Source organism: Haliotis cracherodii, unplaced genomic scaffold (genome assembly GCF_022045235.1).
Source record: "Haliotis cracherodii isolate W230 unplaced genomic scaffold, xgHalCrac1.p SCAF_6, whole genome shotgun sequence".
NCBI classification, from domain to species: Eukaryota; Metazoa; Mollusca; class Gastropoda; order Lepetellida; family Haliotidae; genus Haliotis; species Haliotis cracherodii.
Genome location: NW_027266319.1, coordinates 34392934 through 34405488, shown reverse-complemented (window position 1 = coordinate 34405488; position 12555 = coordinate 34392934). Strand labels below are relative to the sequence as shown.

The 12555-nt window shown below is 42.1% G+C and overlaps 1 protein-coding gene across 1 annotated transcript in view; it reads left to right on the top strand.

Annotated features, from left to right (window-relative positions):
• The first annotated feature begins 10759 nt into the window (after positions 1-10759).
• LOC139445553 (alpha-aminoadipic semialdehyde synthase, mitochondrial-like) overlaps positions 10760-12555 on the top strand; it is a 31952-nt gene continuing 30156 nt past the window's right edge. Inside the window, exon 1 of the mRNA XM_071226699.1 lies at positions 10760-11085. Within this exon, the coding sequence (XP_071082800.1) occupies positions 10843-11085 (243 nt within the window). The 5' untranslated portion in view covers positions 10760-10842. The remainder of the gene's footprint in view (positions 11086-12555) is intronic.

Here is a 12555-nt window from a genome sequence, read left to right as displayed (position 1 = left end):
TAGTGTATAAAATTACAGACATATAGGGCCAATAAACCTACGAGACACCAAAATCATTTAAATTTTTTAAACATTATCAAAATTTAAAGTTACAGCCATTTGTTGGCATAGATGTTACAGAGTCACGTTAAAATGTAGATTATGCAAATGGTTTGGTTATTCCATAAAATAAAAAATAAATAAATTTGCAGCTGTATGAGTAACAGCTGGTTTTACTGCCAAATATTAATAGTAATAGTAATATTATACCAGTCAAATCACTGAAAGAAAAGGCTGAACACAATGTTTCCGTATGCATGTGGTAATTGAACTATTTGCTTGACTTACCACTATACATGCCCAACAGTACAGCATCTGTGTAAATTAGTACAGGGCAGGTAAGGGATATAAATCAATATTGGCTGTGACATGAAATGAAAATGTCATTAACCCCAGTATTTACATGCATATTGCATGCACTAAGTTTTGTAAGTTCAAAGGTAAAGAAAGAAAAACATGCTCTGCTCTTGTTCATGTAGAGGAACAAAATACTTTTTATGAAATTATTGATGATAAAAACTTCTCACTCACTTGGTAAGTTGGTAACAATGATCTATTGGCCATTCATGCAGTGTTTATGTGAGTGAGTGAGTTGGGTTTAACACCGCTTTTAACAGTATTCCAGTTATATCGCGGCGTGTCAGCTTAATGTCGGAGGAAAGCCCCAAGTGATGCAGGTCTCAGACGTTTACCACTTCGGTGAAACCCACGAGCACGGGTATATGGTGCTGACAAACCTAGAAACATAATCGGGGCGAACCGGGATTCGAACCCACAATCATAGGTTTCTGGCGTGCCTAAGGGACGCAACTCTGCACAGCGAATCGCGGCGCCTCAGACGACTGGGCCACCCATGCCCCCCTCATCGGTCAAGAAGTATAAGATAAGATATCTTAGAGCAGGCCTCAGATCACAATTATTTTCCTTCTGTGCAACAGTGTCGTAACAGTCCACAATAATTAATATTGGTCATAGGCTGTTCTCCTGTTGCATGCTGTCTGACCTGCCACGTGTGACTTATACACTAATATCACCACCCCATCACTGTACACTTAAGACCTTCTGTAGCGTTAAGGTTTCCTATAGGAGGTCTTAAACCTACAGGAGGTCTTAAGTGCACACAATTTCCTTGAAAACAGGACAGAGAGAAAAAGAAGGTGGATTTGATTTTTGACCAGTCCCCTTGGGTGCATGGGGCTGTATGAACCTGGCAAGCTGGCAGAGAACTTCAGAGGTGCACACTGACTGTAGCCGTGGGTAGTGTCTCTCAGACCCTAAAGAATAAATTAAGAAAGGAATCCAACTCAAGTCTAGAGTGATTTGTCAAGTCCAGATTGTCCAAGCCCTAGGCCTGATTAAAAAGCATTTTTCAGGGCTCTATTTTTATCTTTTATAATTTGTATATTTATATTTTAAATAAGATACCTTTATTTCTGGGACTAAATGTTAATTTCATCTACTCCCTGGGTGGAGTTTTTGCATATTTGCATCAGGGATTCTAAAATAAGAATTGATAACTGAAAAAGGGAAACATTTCTTGCAGCTGGCTGAGTTTTGCCATACGCCGAGATTGCTTTGATCTAGCACATGACACAGTCGGGTTGAGTTCGGTGAAAAGAAAGTGTCACGTGATCACATAAACTCCTCCCATCAAATCACGTGAGCACCTTGATTAAAAACTTGAAAAAGATTTGGAAAATATCTGTTGACAACGAGTTGGTGGTGCACATGCTGTGCAAATCCTGGAATCGATCGAAATCTGCACGACAGTTTACAAACCGGATTTCGATTTCGATTTTGATTGGACTATGCATATAGACTCGTTAGCCCAGCCAAAATGTAACTCCATAATGTCAGCCTAGTTCGGCAAGGGTGGAAACTGGACTTTATAGTCAGTTAACTCTCTTGCCTCGGGATGATGGTTTCGAAGTTCCTGGAGGGTCTGTGGAACACGTGGTTGACGTCGAAGGCGCCGATCCATCTCATCCCACATGTGCTCGATTGGTGAGAGATCAGGGGAGCGAGTCGGCCAGGGGGTGACATTTACGTTGTTTTGTTGAAGGGAATCCTCAACAAGTCGAGCAATATGAGGCCGGGCGATGTCATGTTGAAAGGTAATCCCTGGGCCATGACGACGCAAAAACGGTAGAACAACAGGGCAGATGATCTCTACCACTATCAAACGGGTCCTCTGTCTTGCTGTTATCTCACCCCTTACCATAACGCTGCCGTCCCCGAACCGATCTGACACAATGATTGACGTAACGTTCACCTTGACGTCGGTACACTCGAATCCGTCCATCGCTGTGGCTAAGGTGAAAACGAGACTCGTCAATGAATAGAACTTGTCCCCACAGCATGGCCGTCCAGCGTAGACGCTGTCTCCACCACTGTAGACGTGCTTGACGGTGGTTTCCTGTCTAAATGGGACGTCTTGCGGGTCTTCTGGCGACAATCCCCGCACATCTGAGGCGACGACGTACGGTTTGTGAAGATATTCGTCGAAGACCACGGATGCTTTTTGCAGTCACTGTTGCTGGCTGGAATCGATTTCGTAGGTGTGTTGTTCGAATCCAGTTGTCTTGTCGATTATTGGTTACGCGTGGCCTTCCACTCCGAGGATGGTCTCTGACTGCATTCGTCTGTTGCCAACGTTGCCATAACCACCAAATGGTGTTTCTGTGGACGTTAAATTGTCTTGCTACATCACGTTGACTCGATCCTGCTTCAAGCATACCGATGGCTCGCAGACGCTCATTTTCGGACAGGCGTAGCATTTCGTAGTGTTGAATAATTGCATAATTTTGTTGTTTTTCTGAGTGGTTGTTGTCAGCACGATGCTAAACAATGCATATGGAATCCCGTTGTGTTTGTATACCCATTCTTGGGTAGTGAAATGCATGGGGCTTGCATAAAAGTCAAGTTTTGCATGGAATGCATGCTTTTCTGTAGCAGTTGCGTTTTTTATGACTTGATTCAATACATGTACTACAATATTGAAAAACAAACTTTGCTTGTTTGAAAAATACACTAAAATATTGGTGTCACAGGAACTTTTGTTGTTGAGGATATATATGACTGCGGTCAATTTTGTTTTGGCGTCAAAAACATTGAGCAGACAATTTCAACGGGATTTTTTTTATCGGTAAATTTAACTCGCCGAAAGTTCTCAATGAGTGTATACTTTGACATAAAAGCCATATGTATATCATCGTTAGGATATGTTGTTTCCAATGACATGAATTATTGGAGGTCTAGATTTCAAATAAGGGCGCTTGCTAGACTTTATTTGCCACATTCGGGTGATTCAATATTACAGTTAAAAGTAAAAATGAATAGCAAACTTAGAATCCCGGCACTTCCATCGATGGCTAGGCTATTTTGAATTAAGATACTTTTGGGATCCGTGAAGATCCGGGGTAGAATATGTGTTCAGCAACCCATGCTTGATGCATGGCATCTATCCCAATTGCGTGTATCGATGCTCATGATGTCAATCACTGGATTCTCTGGTCTTGACTCGATTATTTACAGACCGCCGGCATATAGCTGGAATATTTCTGTGTGCGGCGTTAAACAACAAACAAACAAGATACTGTTGGCGAGACGATCAACTCTAGTTGGATGTTATACAATTTGGTTACTGTATGTAGAAGTAAGATCGTTGTAACACTTTCGATACAATGTATACATTTTTGAAACCGCGATGTCATCACGGTGCGGCACAGAGCGGTGTATAAAGCCAGCTAATGCCCAGGCACCATGAGGGATAAACCACATAACAGGACCGTGTTAGGCCCCGTACGCGAGATTGTTTGTTAATATTAGTTACATGGTCCTGTGGGTTAAACATAATATAACACCACTGAAATGGGTAGAATATGGTTAAAGTCACATTGTATTATCCTTATAGTGTCTGATTATTCATAATCCCATGCAGCAATAAATATGTTTTACATTTAAGTTTTTTAAAATTTTAATTTGCTTCAGTTTGATCACATGACTCGAAACATTCAGTTCATTGTTGGGCCGAGCTCACACATGTAAACAAATCCGACGTTCAGTGTCGCTTTGTTTCCACCACTAATGAAATAGTGTGTTTTCGGTGTGTTTACGGTAACATCACAGGATACCGTAACCGACGTTAATCGACGGCCCGGGACGTGATATGGCGCCGCCGTGCGACAACACCGGGAAAGTAAAGCAACAGTGGCCATTTTGTTCGACTGCAGTATGTCGCTAATGGGGCCTTAACACAGGATGGCGACCTTTGTGCCTCCCGTGTGCGACCATAGAATTTACCAGGTCGTCGTTGGAGGCTCAAAGGAGGCAGAATGGTTGCCAAGGTCGTTCCAGGGTGGTACACAGGAGGTTCAGACATCGCCATGGAGGCCATGGTTGCCGTGAATTTTGAACATGTTCAAAACAGTCGCACAAAGGTCGCCGAGGAGGTTGGTTGCTCAAAGGTGGCTCAAAGGTGGCAGAATAGAGGCACAAGCATTGCCGTTGTTGCAGAATGAAGGCCCAGTGGTCGCCCAATGGTCGCCAGGTAATAGATGCGTTCTGCTTAAATATTGTCCCGTACATTTGGGCGATGCTTCTGTCTCCCTTGTGCCATCTTTCGGCGACCAACAGCGTGCATTGAACGATGAGTATGGCGACCGCCGTGCCTCCATTCGGCGACCATGGCAACCCTTGAGACACCATGGCAATGCTTCTGCCTCTTTTCTGCCTCCTTTGAGCTACCTGTAGTGCCTCCTCAGTCTGCCTATAAATAGAGGGCTTGTATACCTGCAGTATTTCATTGTGGTTGCAGACGCTGAACAACTCGAGCAGTTACTGCTGAACAACTGCAGCATGAGGCAGTTACATAAAAACATGATTTTCTGGGTTAAGGCGACCATTGAGGGTCCTGGCCAGTTTTTGATCGCTCGAAGGTGGCACAAAAGTCGCAGCCCTGAGTAATGGGGCCTTATGTCATACACAGAGCAGCTGGTGTAAATGTGGTTATGAAACTCTTAAGTATTGCTCATGCCTGTGTCCAGACATGGGCGGATACAGCTTTTTTTTTAAAAGGAGGGGTGCACAATTAAGATCTATTTATTTTCTCTGGTAATTTATACAGAAATAAAGATTTTTTTCGAAATAAAAAAAAGTGTGTGTGTGTGTGTGTGTGTGTGTGTGTGTGTGTGTGTGTGTGTGTGTGTGAATATGTTTGGCAAACCCCGCGGCATGATTTGGTTGGTTTGTTGGTTTGTTGTTTAACGCCGCACTCAGTAATATTGCGGCGGTCTGTAAATAATCGAGTCTGGACCAGACAATCCACTGATTAATATCATGAGCATCGATCCACGCAATTGGGATCGATGACATGCATCAACCAAGTCAGCGAGTCTGACCACCCGATCCCGTTAGTCGCCTTTTACAACAAGCATGGGTTGCTGAAGACATATTCTATCCCGGATCTTCACGGGTCGCCATGAGAGATGGTTGGCATCATCTGTGCCATATTTCTAACAGGTAATAATATTCAAATATTCGAAAGTTTTAAGAAAATATTCCAGCGATAAATAATGCGAATGTGCCCTTTTGATTGACAGTTATAAAAGAACGATGTTACCAAGGATACTTAGATCACGAGGGAGGTAATTTGAACAGCGTCATGACGTTAGCTCATTATGACGTAACTCAAAAAGTGTACGTTATCGCAGGATTAAGTACAGTCGGAGTCTTTGATCTTTTAGCGAAACATCTTAGAAAGTTAGATACAGACAGATGGAAAGTATTTGATACGTTTCAAATCCTATTCATTTGACGGTTCCTCGTTTACACGTAACTATGCATGCCCAGGCACAAAAACAACGCTCGACATCCTAATTTGCTGGCGATCTTCTCTCAATAACTTAATTATTTGGCACATTCGTGGTGTGTGATTTCTTATTAATGTCACGTGTATACGTTGCATCAATAACATGCAGGTATGTTCGCCGATAATAGAGTTGGCTCAGTACGTCTTTTGGGCAGTTCAATTCCAGAGTTCGAATCCCATTAAATCACGTTTTCAATCAATCAGATTGCTGACCACACTCACATTCGTTTTACAATGCAAAATAAATTATCTCAATTTTCAAACTCGTGTTAAACTATTTGTAGCTTTTGATAATTATATATAATTTTGCATAAGTAGATCTAAATCCTTTGTACGAAAGCCCATTGGGATACGATGACATGCATCAACCAAATCAGCGAGCCTGACCACCCGATCCCCTTAGTCGCCTCGTTCATCCAATCGCGTGGATCGATGCTCATGGTGTCAGTCACTGGATTGTCTGTTCCAGACTCGATTATTTAAAGACCGCCGTCATATATATCCTCAACAACAAAAGTTCCTGTGACACCAATATTTTAGTGTATTTTTCAAACAAGTAAAGTTTGGTTTTCAATATTGTAGTACATGTATGGAATCAAGTCACAAAAAACGCAACTGCTACTGAAAAGCATGCAATCCATGCAAAACTTGACTTTTATGCAAGCCCCGTGCATTTCACTACCCAAAAATGGTTATAAAAACATGTGCAAAATTACGCCACGCCTGTCTGAGAGCCATTGGTATATGCTTGAAGCAGGATCGAGTCAACGTGATGTTGCAAGACAATTTAACGTCCACAGAAACACCATTTGGTGTTTATGGCAACGTTGGCAACAGACGAAGGCAGTCAGAGACCACCCTCGGAGTGGCAGGCCACGCGTAACCAATAATCGACAAGACAACTGGATTCGAACAACACACCTACGAAATCAATTCCAGCCAGCAACAATGACTGCCAGAAGCATCCGTGGCCTTCGACGAATATCTTCACAAACCGTACGTCGCCGCCTCAGATGTGCAGGGATTGTCGCCAGAAGACCCGCCAGACGTCCCATTTTGACAGGAAACCAACCCCAAGCACGTCTACAGTGGTGGATACAGCGTCTACGCTGGACTGCCATGCTGTGGGGACAAGTTCTATTCATTGACGAGTCTCGTTTTCACCTCAGCCACAGCGATGGACGGATTCGAGTGTACCGACGTCGAGGTGAACGTTACGTCAATCATTGTGTCATGGAAGAAGATCGGTTCGGGGGCGGCAAAGGTTATGGTATAGCGTGGGATAACAGCAAGACAGAGGACCCGTTTGATAGTGGTAGAGGGAAATGGACAGCGCTACCGTGACGAGATCATCGGCCCTGTTGTTCTACCGTTTTTGCGTCGTCATGGCCCAGACATTACCTTTCAACATGACAACGCCCGGCCTCATATTCCTCGACTTGTTGAGGATTCCCTTCAACAAACCAACGCGAATGTCATCCCCTGGCCCGCTCACTCCTCTGATCTCTCACCAATCGAGCACATGTAGGATGAGATGGATCGGCGCCTTCGACGTCAACCACGTGTTCCACAGACACCCCAGGAACTTGGAAACATGCTCCAGCAGATATGGACAGATATCCCACAGGACTTTGTGCGACGCCTGGTCCATTCCATGAGACGAAGATGAGCTGCTTGCATCGCAACCAGAGGTGGACATACACGCTATTGATCTGTAAATTGACATTTTGGCATGTTCATGTTTTATGAAATCACGCATTTTCTAAAGTCAGTATGGCAAATTAAACCATTTGAACACTTACAGGAGTCTTTTATCCGTTGCAAACCGAAATTGTTTCAGATTTGGTAAAAAACATAACATTACATTAAATCTTATTCAATGTCACAGGAACTTTTGTTGTTCAGTATATATACATCCATAGTTTGTAGCAAACAAAGAGAGGTATGACAATTGTATACCCATACGATGGGCAAACGAAAACAGAACTGTTTCGGGTGCAGTGACTCAACAAGTTACATGTGGAAGTGGAAGAATCATCCTTTTATACTGCCTTTTATAAGCATTTTTCTCTCGGAATAACGACTATTTAAACTTTAAAAACTCGTAATTACGACTTTTTAAACTTTCAAAACTCGTAATTACGACTTTTTTGTCGTTATTACGAGTTTTGAAAAGTCGTAATTACGACTTTGATTTCATAATGACGACTTTATTCTCGTAATTACGACTTTTTAAAGATCGTATCTACGACTATATTCTCGTAATTACGAGTATTAAAAGAGAAAAAACAAAATACAAATATGGTCCTAATGGGCTTTCCTTTGGACTGTGTCCAATAACTTTTTTACGATTCTTTTCATTTGGTATGGATACAAATTTCGCTACGCAAAATTAAAAAAATCCATTGCTTTTTGATGTGCAGAAAGTTATTGCAATATATATTTAACTATTATGGAATCATGCTCTACGCTTTGTGTAACTTATTGAGACTTGTTCACGCGAAACTAATGAAAAATATAATTGATATGATGGTCATCGCGGGGAAAGGGGGAAGAGGTGTGTGCCGTTTCAAGATACTTGATTGGCTGAAAGAGATGGTCACGTGACATGAAACAACAAACTCAGGTTGCCTCGTGGAAGTTTGTTTGCAACTTTGACCGACTTACACGGTCTCATGTTTTCTGGCATTTCACACGAAAGGTTTGTAGTTGCAGCTAGATATGTATGAGATATAGCATATACCATATATTTTCTCTTACATGTTGCATTTTTGTTGACTTGAGAAGCGTGTCAGGGGATTTATTGACTACATAACCTTAGACGAATTTTTCCAACGACCTTGACACTCAGATACGTGGTGCCAGCAAACTTGTTTGTAGCATTTTTTTGCGTAATGAAGAATTTTCTGGAACGGGCATTGTGTGTGTGTGTGTGTGTGTGTGTTGGGAACGGGTCCACTTGTCATTCTAAAGAATCGGCAAAAATGATTAAAACACTTTTTTCCACTGACAACGATTTATCTAAATATAGGCAGGCTCTCCCAACCTTGTCAAGCACTGGCTTACTGCCGAAAAGTTCACTCGTGAATCAGGTGCTCTTTTTCGTTATGCAAAAACCTCACTAGTTTTCGAATTGTGTTCTAGTGATGTGTACATGTAGTACTGCGTATTTTGATTGATAACTTATCATTGTTTTCTTGAGAGGCAAACTGGATATTAAATTTAAAGTACTGGGTCACTTGAGTCATTTGCTTAATTGTAGATTATCATTTAGTCCAGGCATTTTTCTTTTGTGAATTCCTCTGCTCTTTTTAAGAATTAAACAAAACCCTATTACATTCTTTGCCAATTGAACTTATGTAGACTTGCCTAATTCAATCCTCTAGACTTGCTAAGAATACATGCACTGATATATTTGGTAATGAAATTATTCTTATAATATTAATGTCAAAATTATGAACCCATACACCAATATTTAACCTATAAACCCATTATTTTGACTCCCATGTTAAATATATGTCACCTTCAGTGGGTCTCTGTTCAGAAAATATTTTTTTGGTGTAATAAGTTATCAGCGAGATAAAAATGACTTTGCAAATGTAGATATTTATTTTTCTATTTTTTACCAAATTTAGTCAGCAGATCTGTAAAGCATGTAAAACAATAGTGTGGCCTTAAGTGCGAAAAATTCAATGACTCATCACATCTCAACTAGGCAAGCAATAACTTTCTGCATTATCATCAGTCACTTGCCCAAGGAGACACCACATGTGTTGCATGTGCTTCAGTGTAGGGCAGGACCAAAGCCCCAGAAACTCTCAGGAGCCAAGGGGGGCACGGGGGGCCCAGTCGTCTAAGGCGCCCTGATTCACTGTGCAGAGTTGCGTCCCTTGGGCACGCCAGAAACCTATGATTGTGGGTTCGAATCCCGGTTCGCCCCGATTATGTTTCTAGGTTTGTCAGCACCATACCCCTGCTCATGGGTTCCACCAAAGTGGTAAACGTCTGAGACCTGCATCACTTGGGGCTTTTCTCCCACATTAAGCTGACATGCCGCGATATAACTTTAATACTGTTAAAAGCGGCATTAAACCCAACTCACCCACTCACTCAGGAGCCAAGCTGCAGAACATGATCACCCATCCAACACTTACCTGATTTGTGACCTGTGCGCTGTGCACAGGACCACTATTCCCTCAATGGTACACCCTTTTTGGGGTAGATGTCATAGCATTTAGAAAGATGGTGTATAAAATATCCATGACACTTTAACAGTGCAAACTTTATTATTGTCTATGAGAAACTGCCCATTTGTTCCTTTTCAAGACACAGAAATCAGTTAATGCAGCTCTTAATTCTTTCTCAGTTAAAATCTTTACACTTATTGGCTGATCAGAAAGCTCACCAGATGTGATTTCCAATGTAGATCCCAACTATTCTCTGGTTGTTGTATAAGGCGACTTGGCAGATGTTTGAGATCAAGCTCAGTTACTTGTCCACAAACCCTTACAGCGTGGATCATTGCACGTAGTATCAACAACTGTCCTGACTTGAATATTTACAGGCCACTTTCATATAGCTGGACTATTGCAGAGTACTGTGTTAAACATCAAACATGACATTCTCGTAAGATGTCATTTAGCGGTTAATGTCAGTATAATTTGAACTATAACATGTTGCACATTTTAAGACATAACCAGGTGAGCTACAGAACTCCCCATCAAAGTCATCTCATCAAACCTAAAATATGTAATATCTCTTTTTCAGACCGCATGCAGTTTTGAGTCCATGATATTGAATAAGGAGATTAACGATCAGTGAGAGCTACAAAAGAAACATTTTGGACACACTCATCCCAAAGGGAGACACGGGACTAAGACTCACCAAGGCAGTTTGAGACAAAGTTTCGGAGATCAGTCACTTGATATCGGACCATGCTGCACCATGCGTGCCGTCGCCATGAGGCATGTCGCCACATGTTCAAGCGTGTAGGTGGCGCTGTGTGCTCCAATTGGCGACACATGAGTGATGGTCAGAGGGTAGTTGCCATTCGACGTGAGACCATTAATGTTTGGGAGAGAAGAGCACCGCTGTCCCCTAGTCATGTGGCGAAACTTGTCAAAGATGGGGTAAAGGTCATTGTCCAGCCGTCCAACAGGAGAGCCTACAGCATGCAGGTAAGAAGCCATGTCACGTCCTGGTGAAGGTTTTATTTGCTTGTTTGTTTGTTGTTTAACGCCGCACTCAGGAATATTCCAGCTATATGACCGCGGTCTGTAAATAATCGAGTCTGGACCAGACAATCCAGTAATTGACAGCATGAGCATCGATCCACGCAGTTGGAATACTTTAATGTCATGCATCAACCAAGTCAGCGAGCCTGACCACCTGATCCCATTAGTCACCTCTTACGACAAGCATAGCGCCTTTTACGGGTACCCCGGATCTTCTCGGGTCTCTGGTGAAGGTGTCTGTCTTAGTAATCCTCAAACCACTAGCCGTAATGCTGTCACAAGACGGATGAGTGAATTGAGATTATCATTGCTTTCTGAACAGTATTTCAGTTGTATCTGGTGTGTTGGGTTAGGGAGGAAAGCCTGAAGTGAGGTCACATACTTTTACCACTTTGGTGGAACCCATGAGCAAGTGATTGGTGCTGACAAACCACGAGTCATTATTAGGAACGATCATTGATTCAAACCCAAATATCAGATTCCCTCACAACTAGGGGATGAAACTCTCCTGATGTCCGAACGCCTCTGTGGTCGAGATCATGTGACAAGAATATTTTCGTCCATGACATATTATGATTCTGCATTCCGATTGGACTGCCAGCAATATTAAGTCAAGTCCATAGGTTACCGCCTCTGTGGTCTAGTGGTAGAGCGTCTGTCTGGATAGTGGAAGGTCCTGGGTTCAATCCCTGGCTCCGTCATACCAAAAGAAGATAAATTTGTGATGTATAGTAATCAATAGTGTTGTGGCCTTGCAGAAAGTACATGTATTTCACTGACAAATGTGAGAAATTAAAAGAACATTCTCCAAAATTGGCTTATAAGGGCACTTTGGAATCCTAGATAAATCCCTGCTCTATATTTACTGAAGTACTTGAGTTCATGGAAAAGCAATTTGTAGTTCTAGACAAGCACGTGCTTATTCAGATCTTGGTGAGATTCCATTGGTTAAAAAATTACATTATTTCAATTATAAAGTTAAACAAGGTTTCATGGTTTTGTCTTGTCGTTCCTGGACACTTATGCAAGGTGCTCTGAGCTCATGTTGTCCATGGCAACTGAATGGGGGATTGCTTATGTAGATTTTGGAATTAAGTACCACTGGTGCACAGTCCGGACATTGTGGTAATTAATATGCATGTGACCTCTTAAAAACATGTTAAATTAATACTTAACTTTTAAGTGAAGTCAGCCTGTACAATCTGAAAACAGTAGATAACTTCAGTGAGTGAGTGTGTGGGTTGTAACACCGCTTTGAACAGTATTCCAGTTATATCATGGCATGTCAGCTTAATGTGGGAGAAAGCCTGAAGTGATGCAGGTCTCAGACATTTACCACTTTGGTGAACCCCACGAGCATGGGTGTGGTCCTGACACACCTAGCAGGGTTAGAAACTAACAGTTTTTGTCCAC